The 21438-nt window shown below is 41.1% G+C and overlaps 1 protein-coding gene across 1 annotated transcript in view; it reads right to left on the bottom strand.

The window, feature by feature from the left end:
• Positions 1-20949, bottom strand: part of astn1 (astrotactin 1) — a 345150-nt gene extending 324201 nt beyond the window's left edge. Inside the window, 1 exon segment of the mRNA XM_029453477.1 lies at positions 20585-20949. Within this exon segment, the coding sequence (XP_029309337.1) occupies positions 20585-20891 (307 nt within the window). The 5' untranslated portion in view covers positions 20892-20949.
• Between the last annotated feature and the right edge of the window lie 489 nt (positions 20950-21438).

The following is a 21438-nucleotide window of genomic DNA, read 5'->3' as shown; positions in this document are numbered from 1 at the left end:
GTGTGAAGGTGACACACACACTGCATTAGGTCCGCTGCAGTGAGTTCACTGCTGCTGAACTGTGGATTGTAGAACTCAAAAAACATTAACACATCTGAGCATCCTGATGGCACAAAACACATGATTTGAGTTTGTTTAAAGGGTCGGTTCCCCCAAGTTACACCACTGAACTAATTTCTACCAAAGAAATAAAACATGGATTTCAAGACATCATCCAGAGCAAAGATAGGGTTTTGAGAGTATTTACTAACGACAAAAAAAACATTAAAATAGTTATGTAATTCATCAATGATTGCATGAGTTTGTTTTTATTAATCTGTCCACCCTTTTTATCTGTTATCTATCTTCGCAGGATCATCTTTTTTGATGAAACCATAGGAACCAAGGGAGATGATTAATATTCAAATTATGTTTTCACACAGGCTACTGTGGCCAGAAGAGGTGGGGGAAAAAAATTAAGTGTGAGTGAGTCAAAAAGTATACCAGCTCTTGGCTGCTGACTGGTGCAAACTTCCCATTGCGAAGGGAAAGATGCCCACTCTTGGTCAGCCAGCGAAGGCCTGGGGAACACAAAGAAAAAGACACTCGGGAGGTTTCCAGAAAGCATAAGAAGAGCAGGCGGCTTTGCTAAGAATGAAATAGAAATGTGCCCAGGTCCACCGCAAACCTCGGAAGTCCTCCAGCCTCTGACACCTGGAGAAATGTATCGTTCCTTTTTTTTTTACCAATAGAGTTCCCACGCGTGAAAAATAAGTTATTATTTAGCTTCTAGGCTCTGTGAACAGTAGACCCTTCTAATGCAGCATGATTAAATGCGGTGCTCCATTGTGTATTTTGAGGATACTGCCATGATCTCCTAAGCCAGGGATGGGCAAAGTGATGGGAGTCAATTTCCAGAAATCAATCTGTCGGAGTTCCGCAAGCCTGGCGCATTCACATTCCCTCCTCCCCTCTGTTTCGCTCCCACACACACACACGTGCAGAGCGGAGGAAAGGAGAGGAGAGAACTACGCAGTGGACAGCGAGCCTCAGACACAGCGGACTGCGGACACCCCCCGCCGCAACAAAAAATTTATTTATAATCGAAGTGGCCCTCTGGTAGTGAGGACACATTTTTTGTGGCCCTCACTAACCTCAAAGTTGCCCATCTCTGTCCTAAGCCATCCCTCTAAGTTGCCATGCTCTGCCTCTGCCCTGCCCCTAGACAATCTACCTGGGAATCTTGCTCCGCTCCTGTCCAGCTACCCCTTTCTTGGTTCCCTGGCCATTTTGCCTCTAATTTCGTTAGCCTGCTCCCTCAGTTTTGTTTTATACCATTGTGTAGTATTCAGCTTTGTTTATTAAAGCTCGCTTTTTGTTTGCAACCTGCCAGTTATGTGTACTACGCTTGGGTCCTCCTTTTACCCACACCGTGACACAGTAATTAACTTTTCTTTGAAGGTCAGCACTATCTTTTGATACAAGATAGTGTGTGTGCGTGTGTGTGTGTGTGTGTGTGTGTGTGTGTGTGTGTGTGTGTGTGTGTGTGTGTGTGTGTGTGTGTGTGTGCGGTGCAATAAACCAGCTAAGACGTTGTTGAAATGCTTCAGTCAAATGTCCTATTACAAAGAGCAAGAGGCCTGAATTCACGCATTTCCTCTCCAGACAGCTGCTTAATGCTTTGGTTTGGTGTTCCTGCTCATGGACGTGGCAGTAAATAAGACATGTTTCGGCATTTGGATATTGACAATGTATGTATCTTAAACCAATTACATTTACGCGGAGCAAACAAAGCAAAGCTTTATCAGCAGCAGCAGCTCTCGGGCCCAGGCTCGCTGACAATTACTGCCACTTATCTAATAGATCTACTGGCTCATCTCTTACTCCGTCTGTTTGTCTCCTCCCAACGCAAATGTTTCCTCCCTCCCTAACTTGCTGGCCTCTCTCGCATTGACCTTGTCTGTCTTTCACAATCTTTTCCTGTCTCCTCGTTCTCCTTCCCTGTCGCCCTTTTTACTTTCTCTCACGTCAGCTGTCTCCTTCTACCTTGCTCGGTTGTCTTTTGCTTCCCTCACCTGTCACCCTCGAGGGGTTTAATCATCAGCTTAATGTCACTCCCTATATAAGGAATGCCAGAAAACACACACACACCTCCAGCTACTTTTTTTTGCAAGTAGTAAGCAACTTGAAAAGCATGCTCGACAAGACTGAGCCCTCCCACACGCAGACTGCCGAGTTCTGTTTGCATATGTTATATCCTTGATATAGTATGTGATAAATATGTCTTTGGGTACACAGCCACTTGGGCTAAGATGAATGGCAGACAGATGTGAAGCTGATGCTTAACGTATTTTAAAACAACAGAGGCAGAAAGCTCTGGCATTGATTAGCACAGGGACTGACAGGTAGAATGAATGGGGATAAGAGGGTGGCTCAAAGGAGGACACAGGTAAAAGGTGTAGTCATACAATCATTTCTCAAAGGCCTTGAAGGTTGGAAAAAAAAAAGGAGCAAAAGAAACATAGATTTAAAAGGACAAAGTATCTTAATGGAATGCTTAGATGGCATGTGTCGAAACACTTAGTAAACATTGTGTAGTTATGATTTGAGTTTACCACTTGCTTTAATCTTGGCACTTACTGGAGACTAAAAACAAGTATGTGAACTTTTAGCCACCATAAGCTACTGGCCGTACCAAACCAAATGAGCCTGTAACACATGTGGGTTCATAGAATTGAGCAAGGGTATGTTTTATAGCTTATAAATGACACTTTTGAAAAAAATGTTGAATTTTTTACAATGTTTATCAAAAATGTAACCAAGACTCTTGAATACGTAACATTAATTATTCATCCATCCATCCATCCATCCATCGTCTAACGTCATCCATCGTCTAACGTCATCGTCAGGTCGTGGGGGGCAGCAGCTCCAGTAAGGAACCCAAATCTTCCCTTCTCCGAACCACCTCAACTGGCTCCTTTCAACGTAAAGGAGCAGCGGCTCTACTCCGAGTCTCTCACGGATGGCTGAGCTTCTCACCCTATCTCTAAGGGAGACACCAGCCACCCGTCTGAGAAAACCCATTTTGGCCGCTTGTACCCGTGATCTCGTTCTTTCGGTCATGACCCAGCCTTCATGACCATAGTCGAGGGTAGGAACGAAGATAAACCGGTAGATTGAGAGCTTTGCCTTCTGGCTCAGCTCTCTTTTCGTCACAACGGTAAAGGGACTGCAGTACCGCCCCCGCTGCTCCGATTCTCCGGCCACCCGGAGTAGGCAATCCACCGGTTTCCTGCTGAGAGCCATGGCCTCAGATTTTGAGGTGCTGATCCTCATCCCAACCACTTCACACTCGGCTGTGAACCGATCCAGTGACTGTTGAAGGTCACAGACCGATGATGCCATAAGGATCACATCATCTGCAAAGAGCAGCGATGAGATCCTCAGGCAGGGATTGGATAGCCCTCAGAAGTGACCCCCTCACCCCATACTCCCGCAGCACCTCCCACAGTATCACCCGGGGGACGCGGTCATACGCCTTCTCCAGATCCACAAAACACATGTAGACCGGATGGACGTACTCCCAGGCCCTCTTCAGGATCCTTGGGAGAGTGAAGAGTTGGTCCGTTGTTCCACGACCAGGACGGAATCCGCAATGTTCCTCTTCAATCAGAGGTTCGACTACCGGCCGAACCTTCCTTTCCAGTACCTTGGAGTAGACTTTACCAGGGAGGCTGAGAAGTGTGATACCCCTGTAGTTGGCACACACTCTCTGGTCCCCCTTTTTAAATAGGGGAACCACCACCCCAGTCTGCCAACCTCTAGGCACTGTCCCAGACTTCCACGCAATGTTGACGAGGCCTGTCAACCAAGACAGCCCCTCAACACCCAAAGCCTTCAGCATTTCTGGACGGATCTCATCAACCCCTGCGGCTTTGCCACTGTGGAGTTGTTTGACTACCTCAGTGACTTCCATCAGGGAAATTGACGATGATCCCCCATCAGCTTCCAGCTCTGCCTCAACCATAGAGGGCGTGTTAGTCGGATTCAGGAGTTCCTCTAAGTGCTCCTTCCACTGCCGGATAACCTTCTCAGTCAAAGTCAGCAGGGTCCCACCCTTGCTGTACACAGCTTGGATGGTTCCCCGCTTCCCCCTCCTCAGGTGCCGGATGGTTTACCAGAAGCACCTTGGTGCCGACCGAAAGTCCTTCTCCATAGCTTCTCTGAACTTCTCCCACACCCACTGCTTTGCCTCTGACAAGGCAGAGGCTGCCGCCCTTGTAGTCCTTCGGTACCCTGCAACTATTTCCGGAGTCCTCCCGGATAACATAACCCGGAAGGACTCCTTCAGTCGGACGGCTTCCCTGACCACCGGGGTCCACCACGGTGTTCAAGGGTTACCGCCCCTTGAGGCACCTAAGACCAACCTCCACAGGGATGTCTGAAAAGCTCCGCCGGAGGTGTGAGTTGAAGATCTCCAGGACATGGGCTTCCTCCAGACGTTCCCAGTTCACCCGCACTACCCGTTTGGGCTTACCAGGTCAGTCCAGAGTCTTCCCCTACCCCTTGATCCAACTCAACACCAGATGGTGATCAGTTGACAGCTCCGCCCCTCTCTTCACCCGAGTGTCCAAAACATGCGGCCTCAGATCAGATGATATGATTACAAAATCGATCATTGACCTTTGGCCTAGGGTGCTCTGGTACCACGTACACTTATGAGCATCCTTATGTTCGAACATGGTGTTTGTTATTAATTATTGAGACTAATTTATTTTTCTTGATAGATTTAGATTTTAGGATTGTTTGAAATTAATCCTATGCCTAAAGACACCCTGCGTTACTTTTGTCCCCTGGTAGCGCTATGGAGCAATGAGTGGTTCTTCATGTTGCTTGTATTATGTATGCAAACGTGCAATGTGACACACAATGCTGTTGTTGCTTTCACGCTATTCAGCAGCACACGATTGGACCTACATTTATCCATGGCAATTGAAACGGTGGAAAAAATTGAATAATAAAAAAAACATTTTTGGATTCATTGATTATAGTCATTTAATCTATGAAATTTTAGTTTAAAAAAAACTGCAAAAACATGCCATTCAGAATTTTCACAATCGTGTCTTTAGTTTGCTTGTTTTGCTTGATCAACACCTAAATCCAAAGATATTCAATTTATTGTCATGTATGAAGGAAAAGCAGCAAATACTGCTGAAGCTGAAAGGAGAGAATGTTTGACATGTTTGCTTTAAAAGATTACTAAAACAATTAATTGATTATCAAAACAGCTATAATATAATATTTCTGTCGATCAACTGTTCGATTAATCAACCAATCGTTGCAGCTCTATTAAATACCTAGGTACAGTTGAAACCCAGGTCATCTTACAACTGCTTGATACAGAGTATTATCACTGTTTAATTATTTGCTGGTACCAATCTCTTACTAATCTGAATAAGAACGTCTCACACAATGTTGTCAGTGCATGTTCCAAGATCTCCCTGTGGCCACCATGTACAAACAACGCACTCTTCAGAAGGCTACTTAAATCCTCTGTGACCCCGCACATCTGACTCCAGGCCTTCAAGTGGCTCCTCTGTTAGATACGTGTGACCCCCAAGTTTAATAAAAGGGTAGTCTCATACCTGAGGCCATTTGTCTATTGAACTCGTTTGCCCTGCTGGGGATGGTTAACGTCCTTTAAAATTAAATACCATTTAATTCCTCTGATTAACAGTTGCAAATGTTTTGACATTTGGTAATCCTACTGAGAAACTCCACAGAGCACCTTTTTAATTGGCATTACAATACATTATTACTGCCTCCTGTTCTGTGCCAAGAGAGGACATCTGCGTATGCCAAAGGTTTTTAGTATTTGATCTTGAATAAGAGTTACTAGCTCAAATCTATTTGCACCAGCATCAGTTGGAACAATGTTCTTGTAAGAGTAGGAATTCTTACATTTTTGCACGTATTCTTTTGCTTTTGAAGTCTGAAAAGTCACAAATCGTGATAAAGTGGCCACAGTAAGATATGATAATAATTTTGTCTCAGTTACTTTGACAGTAGTGCATTCATATGTATTTAAAAATGTACCTCATGACAGTGCTTCAGCAAGGCCTTGTTAAACTTCTGTCCCTCTTTATCCCCAAAGTCCTGTGCCTTTGTCCATTTTATAATAAATGGACTCTATTTTTACATCCTCCATGGTTTATAGGTGATAAGCTCCCTAAGGGAGCAATAACTGACAAATTTAAAATTCATGACCATGTAAATATTTCACTAACATGGCACGGCTGGCATGCATGCCACATTCACAACCATCGTGCCAGCCTCGGGCTCGTCTTGACATCGTGCAAAAAATAATTTCCCCATTAATCCACGTGGTTTAAATTTCCAGATGCTACATCACCTTTTGACACGGTCGACCAAGTGACTTCCAGAGACATCTCACTGGAAATATAGCGCTGCTGCGCTCGACAGAATGAAAAAAGGTGAGGAAGAAATGTGAGACATTCCCCTATTGCACACTTCTTTTGTTAGCTCCTCGCAGCAGCTCAAATGGATCGAAGTGGTGAGAAAGAAGCTTCCTGTGAGAAGTACAGAGCACTACCTGTCAGATACCTAGTGCAGTATCAAAGTAAGAGGAAGGGTATTGTAAGAAATTGAATCACATCTTTGGTTGTGCCTCACTCAGTAAAATAAAGCCCTCTAAGAATATTCCAAAACTTTTACCCTTTTCTGTTGCCAACTTTTCCATCAACATTTATACGAGGTAATACATTCACTCCACTCACACATTAAGGGTTTAACGAGGATTATCATCTCTTAACTGCAACGGATAAAATTGTACGACGGCACTATGGCAATTACGTCTCCAAATATTGGGTTATAAAGAACGACATGTCGGAACTTGATCGTATTTTACTATTTGACCAATCAGCTGTTGATCAACGGCGAGTGTTTAATCTTATTATTTGGGAGCAGAAGGGAGACAGCTCCTTTATCAGAACATTTCTCATGCATGGCTGATAATGTGGTAATTCATTAACGCTGAATGTGTATGATAATGTGATGCCCGTCATAATCTGTGTCATTTAGTTGACAATTAGGCAGCCGCCCCAATCAATGCTATGAGGGATGATAATGTACAACGTGTCACTCCTCAGGATGCAGTCACAAGGCTCAATCTAAAAACTGTCAAATATAAAATACAACTCATCTTTTTGAGAGATGAATTTTAGTTTTTGCAGTTTCATTCAAAGCGGTGTAACTGCTGTAACAGGTTGTGGCTATGTGTCTGAAAGAAAATTACGGCTATATAAATAATATAAATATAATATGTAAAATTGTCTTGCTAAAAACTATTCTCATATAGCTCAGTTCAACATAGTTCAACTTCCACTTCAGTCAAAGATTATGCCAGGCTTGACAGATCAAGGCCACAGCGAAAACCAAAGGGGGGAAATGTTCGTCTCTCACCCCTCACCCGGAATCCAATAAGCATATGTTTTTAACTGGGTTGAGAGCCAACAGGAGAAAGTCTGTGCCCTATTTTGAGTTCTGACTGATTGATCTTAAGCAACCAGATTTCCCCCGGTTCAGACTAAGAGACTGACATAACAAGGTCAGGAGATGCCAAGGGGAGACTGAGATGTGCCAGTAGGTAGCTACAAATATCAAGCAAGTAAACTACACACAAAATAAAAGAACTCTAAAATGTCATTACTTGCTGATCCTGTGATATATAACTGAGACACCTGAGATGATCAACAGTGTTACATTGTAGAGTCTAAAAAAGTACAAGTGATATACTTGGACTAACAGGGTAAAATGTATGTCCCTGTGTGGTCCTCAATGAAGACAGTGACATGCACCTGATGATGACAGAGGGTGTCGTAACCTGTACAGTCTGTAAAGCACACTGAGACAAATGTGTAATTTGTGATATTTAATCCATGGATGTATTATAAGAGCCCAGAGCGAGTGAGCCAAAAAAGGTTTTTGGGACAATTGTTTTTTGCTTCTGCGTTGTGCAATTACTGGTTCTATATGTTTGAAAATTGTTGGAAACATTCACGATAATGTAAGTGCTCAACTCAACAAAATATATATCATAGGTCTAGTTGCTTTTGGACATTTTTATGTAGAAATGTTACACATTATAACATTTCATCCTGAGAATCAAAACTACTAGCTATATGGAGATCAATCAAACCTGGAACTAACCGGCCCTCGGAAAAAAAACGGATGTCGTATTGCCTTTGAACCAATGTCCTTCTTGAGTGTAACACCTTTCCCCGAGGTTGAGAAAGTGACAGATCGAGGCCAGCCTGTGATGACAGTAGCAAATTAAGATGTATTGCTTCTACCGGGGTGATGAAATCAGGACATCACAAGAGGAAACCGAGAAAACCATTCTGCAGCTCTCCCCACAAGATCTTTCCCGCATGCTTCCTTTAACGAAAGCTAATCTGAGAACCTCTGGGGAATCTGTTTTCCATTATTTTTGTAGTGCGTGCACATAATAACAAGATTCCTCAATCTTTTATTTTATTTGCTCTAAGAACTCTCGAAGGCGGCCTGTTCATGGGTCGCCATAAATTACTACATCCTAATCTAAAAACAAAGATGAAAAGTATTTCTTGCCCGTGCCTGACTGTTTGTCCAGCTCCAAACCCTCTCCCACAGGACTCTGTAAGCCTGCATACAGATTACAGTTTCTTTCTCCCTTGATCTCCACATAGCCAGACAGCCTAATAAAACACATGTGGGCAGCAGTACCATTTTTGAAAACTATATCAACAAGCTGCAAGGAAGCTAGCAAAAATAGATATGTATTTCAATTTGACTTTCTGCTGTTGTCGTGTGCTGATTTCTTTTTTTCCTTGTGTTATTTCCCCAAAAAACAGACTTTCTAGGGAATGAGATTAATTTAACATTTCAAAGGTTTGTTGTTAAAATAAAGCAAAAAGTATTGTTTTGGTATCGGTGCTGAAACTCAGATATCGTATAAGCACAAGCTCCAAAACACTTGGAATAAAGCCCAACGTATGTGTCCTCATTCAGTTAAACATACGAGTGGGTGCCGATACGATACCTGAGTTTTAGTATCGATTCCTAAGGTTGGGCTCTGCTAGCCTGGTTTATTTTGGATCAGGTGTTTAGATCCATCTCTAACAAGTCTCTTATCAAACATTTTAGCAACCTCCAATTACCAGCAATGTGGAAAACATTTTATTGGCAGGCATATTTTTAGATGGTGCCGACCATTGCTTTTGCCAGTTAAAATGTCAGTAGTGGCAGATTACATCAGCTGTATCTTATTATATCTGTAACGGTTGAATTGGAACTTTTATTGTTGTCTCATTTACATGATCTTGTAAAACCATAATCGGACTGTTTTATTCAACCAGCCCAACAGAGTGACACTAAACGTGCTCTATAGAGAAATTATCAACTGCATCATCTCATATCGATGTTAGGAGTCAGCCAGTTAACATTTCATGAATGTCGTATTGATATTTTCTGTGTTAAAATGATGTAAAATCGAGTAATCCACACCGGGTATAACACATTTAATCAACATTTCATACCATATGTTGTTTGACATGGTCTTCAGGTTGTAGCGACAAATTGTGAACATTAATTAGGCTGCCACTCAAAACTGTTTCTGCCTTTCCAACTGCCAGAGGGTGACCAAAGATCTTTGGATTTTAGTGATTTATAACTTTTGGTACATGTAAATGTTAAAAGCTAAATCTAATTGGAAAACCTAATTCACTGAGGGCTTCAATAAATTCGTCATCGAATTTCAATCCATTTTTTTCTCAAACACTTTCTCTTAACTTGACAAAAGAAGCCAGAATGTTCAAAATATAAATGTATAACCACAAGCAACAGTAAAAGTACTTTGAATAAATCAAATATAGTCTAAAATTAGAATTATGATGTAAATACCGACCAAATCTCACCAATTGCCAGTTTCTGGTACTTGAAATATTTCGGTCAATGTCAAATAAGTATATCATAATGCTCATGGTAATACAACAATAATAATAAAAATAATAATAATAATAATAATAATAATAATAATAATAATAATAATAATAATAATAATAATAATAATAATAATAAAAACAGGAGAACCAACACAAAAAATAATAATCAAAACAATTAGCAATTAGGCTCCTTGTGCATGCGACGTGTTCTGCAGCAGGTTTTCTGTTTTGTTCTCTTCTAAGGCACTGTCGGCTTGATTGTGTCATTACCAAACCAGAAACCAGAGAAAGGAATGAGGGTGAGAAGCTGTAAGTGAGACTAAGTTGTCACTGAGCTGAACAATATTTGATACCTCTGTGTTCTTTTATGATAATCACTACTCAGATAGTACATGGAATTAAAAACGCCACCTTTCTTCAAAAACTCCCATCTAAGTGCACGGTCATGTTGCCATGGAAACCATTCACGAGCGGCTATGTGCCTTACAGTCTCTCTCTTAATATCCCTCTCTCTATCTGCATCTCCATACTCTCCCTTTGTCTAATTCCTGCTGCTGCGCTCTCCTCCACAGTCCGCTCTCCTTGCTTCGCATGAACACCAAAACAACCCTTGACCTCCGCTTGATGGTATTAGCAGATTTATCCCCACCAAAGACAGAGCAGGGGCAATAAGGGAAGTGAGGATTCTGTCGTGGTGAATCAAGGCACGTACCTGCAGATTGTTACGTTTTGGGCAAGATGAAGTGCTGTGGTGAAGCACAAAGGTGGCAGAGTCCTAAAAGGGAAGCCTTCAGAGATATAGTGTTGAAAGAAATCGTACACAGAACTGCTAGAACAGGGCTGTATTTAAAGTTATATCCACCGACATTTATTACTTTATCTTTAAAAAAAACAAAAAAAAAACAGGCATAACTCAAATGACTCATAGAAATCCAGTCCTGAGGGAGATTACGGATGTGAAGAGGGAAGAGAAAACTCCACTGTGTATTCCACCATGTATCCATAGGAAGTTACCATCTGTATTTGTATGCCTGTGGTGATTTACAAACTTGGAAACTGTGTAGAGCAGCTTTACTGAATTTCAGCCAAAAAGTTCTGATTTTACAAGAGAAATGAGAGAATGACAAAGAATATATGTTGAAGATTATTTTTGTACTGTAGTGTGGATGGATACAAGGTCCAACAATGCAATACAGGACAAAAGAAAAGAAAGAGCTATTCAGGTCCTGCTGAGAAAAGAATTAAAAAAATAAAGCCTGAGATTTCTTTGAGAATCCGTTTTGGTTTTTAAATTAAATCATTCTGAAGCCTCAGTTTGAGTAATGTCAACCAGTACAGCAAATATATCATTTATATTGAATTAATATAGTCAATATGTCATTACAGCTGAGTATGTGTGTATGGTATGGAACAAGTGGACGCACACTTTCACATTATTGCCTTGATGTGCATATAAATTCATACTTGAGGAATGTAGGCCAACATTAAAGAGGCAATAATAACACACATAAAGATGTATGTGTATAGTATGTATGGAAGTGCACCAACTGAGACATGAAAATAGTCTGAAACAGCAGACAGGCCGCACCTCTTCTGCTTCACACACCTTGCATTGTCGCCCTACATGACAACTAGAAGTCACTTGTTTTAAAAACTGTTAAAACCAACTAAAAGCAGCTTCAAACAAACAAAGCCTGTGTTCTGTGGTGATATTTCATTAGTCACAGAGAGTACGATAAAAGGCTGGAAACACCTGAAGCAGCAGTTTATTCTTGAGCCGGCTAATTAGCACTTTTAATGACCGGGCTAAAAGTCACTGACTTTCAACTACCAACTGTTCAAATCCACAACGTGCAACCCTTTATATCAGAACATTACAGAATGTGCTGACCTGTCAGTAATATACTGCAAACAACCTTTGTGCTCTACTGTCATGCAAAAAGCTGAAAAGTTCTGAAAAGTTAAACTTACACATTTGAAGTGCAAAAACGGTGAAACTTCATACTAAAGGCCCTGTCACACATCCGTATGACAGAAACGTATGCCGGCGCATACGAAATATCGGCAATAGGTTGATATAAATTAAGGGTAAGTTGTTGATCGTTTGAAGGACGCAGATGTTCCGCCGAACACGCCAGACATACGGCCCTGTCACACAGTTCCGTATGGCAGAAACATATATGTACATATACGGCGTATATGAAAATTAGCTCAAAATGTGTCAGAGTCCAAATACGTCCAACTTTTCCACAGCGGTGTTGTAGCTGACGCATACATAACAAATTATTATACATATGTCAAACATTGATAGCGTATCACATACTTATTTAAAAAACGTATCAGAGCGTCTGGCCAACGGAGCTGGAAAAGTGCCATCTGGTTCACGTCATGCTGATGCTGGAGAACGGCTAACATGCTGAACGCTAGCTGTACTGTAGAAACACGTTTAATAAGTTACTCCGTCGTCAGGCATCATCTTAACATAGGGTAGGAATAGGTTATCCACTCGTTATCAATAAATTGGCTGTAGGATTCACCGTCAGCCGACATAGCCTATATCTAACGTTCCTCTAACGTAGTCACGTAGGTATTCACGTAAGTATTTATGTACTATATTTACATAGGCAAGTACTCACGTACTGTAGTTACGTAGGTAAATATTCACGTACGTATTCACGTATGTCTAACGTAACGTCTGCATATCTTATGAAGCACACGTTGGGTACATCCGGTAATTTTGAACATGTTCAAAACATCAGCGTTCAACAACGCACCCCAGCGTAACACAGTGAGCTGTTAACGAATACTACTTATACCTTACCTTATATCTACGTAAACCAGCGTGTTGCCGATATTTTGTATACGCCATATTTTTGTATATCTTATGCATTCGTTGGGCATTCGTTAAGATTAAACCACAAACCAGCGGAAATTTGCAAAAGCTGCGATCACGTATGTTCATGCATTCACACACATCACACATTCTCACACACACACATACACACACACACACACACACCCTCACAAACACTTGACCTCCATGTTAAATTTCAGCGTCCAAGAGCAAAAACTGTGGCCATACGTATACAATTATACAAAATGAAACTTTTTCATTTGTAGAGGCCTGAATAGGTTAAATTATCCAGTACTGGAAAAACAGCAGAGGTCAGAGGAAAGTCTAAGAATAATCAACATATTTTTGTGTAGAAGAAATATTAATATATTCTGTCACAACCCATTAGATTTTCCTTGCGAGTACTTGTGGGGGTCCCGACCCCTCGGCTGGAAACCACTGTTCTACAATACAATCTATACCTAATTCCACCAGGTTCAATTTTGGTTGATGTATTCAAAATTTGAACTTTGGTTTGAACGTAGAAAGAAATTCAATATTCAAACTGTAATTACCTGTTTATATTCAAATTTCTGTTAAGCGCAGCCAAGCGTCTGAAGTAGTCTTGTGGTCTTAAAAAATCCGCTGGACCTATGGCATGCCCTATTGACCTATCAGTAAACAAAGCTAATCTAATTGTGCCGTGCTCACAACAGGGAAGCATCTAAGAAGCAGGACAACCTCGTCTGACTGCCTACTTTTCGCCCCACTCATCCTAAGGACGGTCGCCAGAAGCTTGTAAAAACTGGAACCACGATACAAAATTCCAAGTTGCACTACAATCTCAAGACAAATGGTTAAGTTGTATGAAACCACATGGGAAAATATAAAGACTACACTGAAGGTTAAGATAATCTCTCTGACTACCTGACGGATGGACATCACTGGAAGGGGGGTGCGTTACGTGATATGGGTTAAATCGAACAAAATACATGTTTGTTCAAATGTGTTTAAACTTGACAGCTCTAGCATGCTGAAAACATCATACTTTTTGCTTTAAGTTTGCTTTTAACATATTAGATGTTTATAACAACACATTTCAACATTTTGGACATCACATCAAATTTTACACATTTCCTACGATGCATTTTTTTTATATAAAAAATCTCATTAACGACCTATAAATGACACCTGCTCAAGCATGTATTGGGTCGATGTGTCGCAGCCATGGCTGTGCCTCCAGTTTCCTTGTTTGTCTTGTGTGTTCCCCTTCCCTTGTGTCTTCTGTGTTCCACTGTCACCTTGTCGCCGACCTGTCCTGCTCTGCTCTGCCTGCTTGCCTGCCTGTCTGCTGAACCCAGAGCCGTTTCAAGGCAGCCAAATCCATACCATTCTCATTTCCACCCCCTGAACTTTGGAATAAACCCTTTACACTAAATCCCTCCTGTCTGAGTCCGTGCTTGGGTCCGACCTCACTGATCGTGACACAATGTTCTGAATGGTTGACAGTAAAGGGAGTGTAATTAAAGGGAAGTCACATGTAGGTGCAAAGCCATTGGAAAAAGCCAGCCACAGGAAATATAATGTTTCCATGGATTCAGTGCTGTGGGCCATGTCCCTAGCCCTAACAAATACAAAGTATGGCAATTAACTATTAGCAGTTGCACTGGACCCATAGATATACAGACAGCTATCACTGGACTACTTTGATACTGAAGAAAAATTAAAAACATGATCAGGCAAGTTGTAAGGAGCGTGTTTTTTTGTATTTTTTTTTTGTATTTTTGTCTGTATTGATAGTACAGAAGACTGGACCAGCTGAGCTTACAGGGCGCCCTTTTAGTATGATCTATAATCGTTTGTTATCGTTTATTCGCGATATATATCGGATATACCCAGGAGTGTTATTCCCGGACAAAAGATTGAAGCAATCAGGTGTTTTAAAGTAGCCTTAATAACCTCAATGAGCTGTGGGTCACTGCCGCTGCTGCACCTCAAACTGCTGACTGTGTTAATATACTGGCCAAATCAGCAGCCAAACTACATGTTTTCTTTTTAGAACACCAGCATTCACCTTTCCCTTTCACCTCATGCAGTATATTTGCCTCACGTCTCTCCCTCTACACCTCCTCTCAAACTTTACCACGCCCACCTGCTCAGGCACCAGGCACGCACCTCCAACAACTGACAAACTGTCCAAAACACCAAAGACAAACACAGTGCCCTGGACATAAAAGGAAAATTCCGTTTTTTTACAACAAGGGTCCTATTTTGAAGTTTTTCCTGGTTATGATTTTTTTTTTATTGTCTTTTTGCAAAATGTCTGAGCATCTCATCCCCTCCGTTCACTGACGTTCAATGTTGCCACATCCCTTAGATCTGAGCAAGAAACTTGGTGACCAACATATTACTGTATTATAACCACGAGGAAACTTTGACCAGTTTTAGTTCTAGTTGTTCATAGGCTGGCATTATGTAACTCACCTATGCTGATAAAAAGCCTTTTCGTCATCGCAGATATACAATTAATAAATTAGTTGCGTGCTCACGAAGCTTAGCAAAGTGTGGCTGGCACCCTACATGTACAGTAATTAGAATTCTCTGTAACATATTCATTATGACGGGAGTATATTAAGGCCTTTTTAATTGCTCAGGGGAATGCAGCTGTAGCCTAATCCTTTCTTAAAGAAGGAAACACTCCTCTGTATCATTTTGATATTTAAAAAGGATAGAGTGTGAACTGTCTTAAAGTTTTCAAAAAACCCAAAAGCATAGTGGGTAGTACTCTAGATAAACAATCAAGAAGATCACCTCATGTCATTTTCCAAGAGGGTAGCTTGCAGCTAGTTACCTATGGTAGTTGCCCATGGATTAACTGACTGGCAGAAAGTGAAAAGGCTTAGAGATATGAAAATGATGGCCTTTTTCTCAAGTTTCTGACATTTTATAAACCGAATTGATCGAGAACTTGTAGCTTCTAGATGTTTAAATATCAGTTTTAAGAAACTGCACTCAGGACTCAAAGGTGACATGTGAAGTACAAGCGCCAGTGGGGTTTAATTCCATTTACACGGGCAACAATGTAATGTCTATGGACTGGATCGGAATTGTACCAGCCAAATTATTGTCCCAGAGAGCTGATTTGAATGGGAGGCAGTTATGGGCTGACTACCTTCCAAGACTCCGGCTCAGATGTGCAAATCACTGCCAGAGCAAATACAGCTCGAGTCTGTCCCAGAGGGCGACTTTATTACCTCACCTCCCGCACAATATATGGCACAACACCAAAAGGGTAAATTTCTAATAACGTAGCTGGGCTTCTCTGACACTAACGAGTGGCTGCAGTCGTGCAGTTAAAGTTTACTGTCAGTCACAGAATCTCCCCTTTTCAAATTGCTTCTTGGATGCTTCACAGAGAAGCAATTTGGCGAGAAAAATGTGAGCCACTGTATAAGTTGGAGAAAATGTGGAATTTAAATTGCACCCAACCCACAAGCGCATTTAAAACCAGATACACTTTTTAAATGATGTTACTTCAAAGCGGTTGATGGGCTAAGGAAAAATAAAACAATCTCAGCATGCCTCAGAACAGGATTCCTTTTTTTTCTCTTACCAAAGTGAGGCATACAGCTTCATGATTGTGCCTTTAACTAGAACATTGAGACCATCCCTTAAAAAGTCTGATCTCTGTCTCTCTGAGGTTTTCAAACGCTCAAATAATGACTGGGGGTTAGCTGAGAATGAGGTGTCCTGATCAGACATGGATGAGGATGGGGGACTCACTGCTGCTGGTAAGAGGGGTACTGTGTGATAAGCCACAGTACCGTATATTAAACCGATTGAAGTGGTTCGGGTCTTAAGGCTGAATTTCTGTCAGTTACAGAAGAAAGTATTAAAATGTCCACAGAAACTTCTGAAACCAATCCTGAAGCTTAATATTCTCCACTTTCCACACATATTCTCCCTACTATATGTTCCATACAATGATATTTTTCAAGATTTTGACTGAATACACTCGTTGCAGAAAGCAGTAAACAGGATATTTCCGTAGCGTATTTAGGCTGCGTGTACTAAACATATGGTTGGACGATGAAGCGAATATCGCTGCAGGAATGTTTTGAAAGCGTTCTATACATTTTGCCACCTGTTACAATTGCAATGGAAACAAGAAAACAAAATACAATATGCAAGTGCTGTTCCAAAATAACTACAACACTATGTGCACGTGAAGGAACATTATAGTAGTGATGAAGCAGTGAGCGTATTGTTTTTATATTCTGTGTTTGAATCGACTGATAAACACTGAATTGAAAGAAGGCCAAGAGGGCTTTAAACTAATGCTATTATAATCACATGACTATACCGTAATAATTGTGTTTGTAGGGCGTTCCTTAAACCTAAGTAATGTCTTGCCAGTTTACCTCATGAAGCGGCAAGCAGATACAGTAAAGTGCTCCAAAATCTAATCCTCTGCATTGCTCATAAGAAAACTGTGCAGCTGTCATAATTTGTCATTTTTTCTGCTGTTGATTGCCTACACTGTGTGTTACACTCAGACACGCAGATGCCAGCACCTGACATAATGTCCCACACACCTTGTATACTGGTGAAGGGACACACACGTATGGTGGGAGGAACCATGTACAACATTAATCATAACGAGGCTATGGCAGACTCAAACAGCCATGGAGCCGGCTAGTGTGCATACTTAACTAGAAAGAGTTTAGTGCTTACACAAACAGAAATGCAGCAGGCATCTTATCGCAGTGCTGCTGAAACACTGGTTTAAATGTAATTACTGCTTGTTATCAATACCGCCGCACAATGTTAACGTGAATTGATTTTGTTTTATTTCCTGAGAAGACATATGTACAAGTGAAAGTTCTGGTTTGTAATTCAAAGCGCGCACCCCTTGTTCCACAAAAGAGGTTTTGTTAGACAGCAAAGGAAATCAAGCAAGTATCAAAAGAAAAGTAAACAAATAAATAAATAAAAAGCTGCAGCTGCTTCAGTGTTTATACTTGGGTAGCAGCGATGCTACTCTCACCACGAATACGGGATTGTGTCGGACTCCCTAGTGTAAAGTTTCATTAAAAGTTTTCTGTCCTGTTTGTAGGATGTTACGTAAGGAAATGTTAGATACAAATGCACACTCATTAATATGCAACACTAGACCTGAGAGATCTGTTGTGTTGTTCATTTGCCTTCGCTTATTTCCCTCTACCCCATAATGAATTAACTGTTGTCTAAAGTAGGCCTTTAAATTAACTATTCAAACTATTCAAAGAGTCAACACAGTCTCGTGGCTTAAACACTCAATAATACTGAAAATAACATTAGGGACAATCATAGGACTATTCCCAAAATCCATATGTCTGTTAATTAAAACAGACACAGAAATTATATTAAACTGTATATATTCGGGCTATCTCCTGAAAGTAGATGAGTTGGATCATTCGCCGCAGAGGCAATGCAGCTTGTGCTTCTCCAATGTCTACTCCTGGATTTCCAATAACACAAAAACACTGATTATACCAGCACCTTCTCTGTTGTCCCTGCCTTCTTTACTTACCCGGACAGTTTCTACTGTCTGGGACTGGGTTTGGATCCTCTATGTCAACATGTTTTAAAAGGTCATCTGTCAAACAAAAAGACCAACACTTTGCTGCTTACAGCATATAAAATGTGAGGATTTGCTGCTTTTCTCTGTTTTATATGATTGGCATAAAATAAGCGATCTGAATATCTCATCTTGGGATATTAGAGACTGTGATAGGCATTTTTCACTATTTTCTCACATTTTAGAGTCTAAGCAATTAATAGATTAATCGAGAAAAAACTAAACATTGACTGATTAAATGATAACAAAAAGTAATTAGGAAAGTCCCAAGCCGATCCTAAAGATCAGTACTGGGCTGATTGGGGCATTTTTTTTATAAATCTGTATTAGCTCAAATAAAATCGGATTAGGATCCTTTCATCATTGTATCCAACTGAGTTTTGTCCTCAGCCTGCTAGTGTTGCAGCTCAGTGTAAGCATTGCACTGCATATGAGAGTGAAAATTAGAGTGTGTGAACGATGATATGGGTGTACTACTGAGTTCAGACACTGAACTTGGCAAACGGATTGGCTGAACTCAGACGCTACCAAATCTGGTTCTCTCTTCTCTCTCCTTTCATTAGCAAACACCAGTGTAGAAAAATGTTTAAGTGACAAATGTCGCTGGCAGCAGGTCATTACCAATTACAATTACCATTACTAATTGAGTAACCTCAAAACTAAGGTAGCCTATCCAAAAACATATTTGCTTTGATGTAGGTGCAAACACAGGAAACCTATTGGATACAGAAAACTGTCAAACGATACCCTGTCCTAAAAATGCTTCATAATAATATTCAAAACACTTCAGATGGCGTGAGGAATTGTCAACCACAACTAGCTGCCCTGACAACCCATAATCATATATCCTAGCTGAGTGTTCGTTTGGAAATAAACCCAGAAGTAATACTGCAGTTGGCATCATCGCATGTGTTGTTGTAGCTGGTGAGGTTGGATAAAACGCTGGATGCGGTTGATTTTAGGCTAAGAGGGTTAGAAATTAAATTTTCATAATTCTTAATACTATATGCCTTTATTTGCTGAAAAGTCAAAGGCATGATTGTAATTAGTTCAAATCCTGCCTGAAACTCTTCTTTTGCACATCATCCCCCGTTGTCCCCCTTTGAAACAGACAACTACACAGTATCCATGTGATACAGGATGAAAAGCCAATTCAAATAGGAAAAATAACAACAAAGAGACATGGACGAATGAAACAGCTCAGTAGTAGCCAAATGCCAACACACACAATTAACATACCTGAGGTGCTTTATGTATCCTGTTGATTGCTGACATAGGCCAATATAATACTAAATACCACCAGTAACAACTCACAAACATACAAATACACAAAGTTGAGAAAACTGAGTGTATAAATGTTATAATGCACTCAGTGTGCCTCAGTGCTCACATCGCAGCAGCAAGTCAGCACCATGGACAGCAGCCAGCTAACTTCCACAATGCAAACAAACTCACTGTTGTTAAAACACAGCTTACTGTCCAGTTAAAGTGAACTTGGTTTGTTCTAAACTTGGATAAAGTTGCTTTTATAAAGTCTGAAAACTAACCGGAAAGTAGCGTTTTAATCAATTACAAACCATATACGACACTGCCAGCACAAAGTGACTACATAACAACAGAAAAAGATAAACGTAAGCGTTGTACTAAAGTGAGAGTAGTTTGGCTGTATACTTGCTACTTTGTTAGCAAGTACTTCCCTACATATGTAGCTAACCAAGCACGTGTGTAAGCTAACATTAGGGAGAATATACAGTACAATGCATGAAATGGATGCACCCCTACACATGTATACATTGCTGGTTATTTTGAAAGGGGGATATAATACAATGTTGTTAGCTATAGGATGCTATGTGGCCTATTATTGCAATAAGAAATGCTAAGTGTTGAGTTAGCCCACCAGTGTTATCAATAACAGGTGCGAAACTAATTACCAACAATTGACTGGCTGAATATGACATATAAACGCAGTTAATCGCGTTAGACATCCATTATGGTTGTTTTATAGCCCATAGTGTTTTACAAAGCAGTGCAAACATGGTACAGAGCCAGGGCTAAGCTAATAGACAGTGTAATAATAAAAAGTGGAAGGGTTTTAATCTGCTCAATTGGCGGCTAATGAACCGCGGAGACCTCCGTTTTTTCAAAACTCACCTAAGACGAAAAAAGGGAGCTCGGTGTTTTCCAGGTCGTCCACCACCACGACGTCTCCGGGAAAATCGTTCCGAACGGAGAACAGCAGCTTTTGCTCGGAGGCCGATGGACTGTGCATGATACTCAGGTCGTTTTCCCTCAAAAACGGCAGCGCCGACACGGTGACGCTCTTCATCTTGCACTCGGTGTCCTGGTTCTGGTCAATGTCGCTGTTTAGACATCGGACATTAGGCGTTATGATGGTCATAAGGACCCACGCGAGCCCCAGCAGCAGCAGCGGTCTCGGCCCCATGTTGATGCTCGCCATCTCCGTCGCTCCGTTTCCTCTCTTCCCTCCTCGCTGTTTTTCTCGCAGGCTGCTTCGGTCTCTCAGTCTGGCGGATGAGAGAGTGGCACAGTGAGCGAGGGGGAGTGTGATACACCGACGGGTTCTCCCAGTGTGGAAAATAAACGCTCCTTGTTTCTCACATATGACCAATCACATGGTTTTTGTAGATACAACACTGAGCGGTGTGTGTGGTTGTAGTGCGTTTTAATGCTTGTTGACCCCATTTACTGTATTGATCGATAAACTGTCCAAATGGTTCTGTAATGGCAAAACATAGATTACCAACTGGACATGCACCCAGAATGCCCTGTGGGTCCCATTTCTAAAAGCATCATCATTTCTAATTTAATTGGACATGTGCTCCCTCTTAGACATTTGCATATCATCTCCAAAACACCACTAAGCATCTTTAGTAGTTTGCATGACCTCTGTGATTGGGTGGACACTCGACTGGATGCATGCATAATTGCATAATTGATGGGGTAGATGCACAAGCTGAATGTAAAAACTGGCTGTGTGCATCTGC

This window comes from Cottoperca gobio, chromosome 17 (genome assembly GCF_900634415.1).
Source record: "Cottoperca gobio chromosome 17, fCotGob3.1, whole genome shotgun sequence".
Classification (NCBI taxonomy): Eukaryota; Metazoa; Chordata; class Actinopteri; order Perciformes; family Bovichtidae; genus Cottoperca; species Cottoperca gobio.
The sequence above is the reverse complement of the archived record's forward strand: the minus strand, read 5'-3'. Positions and strand labels throughout refer to the sequence as shown.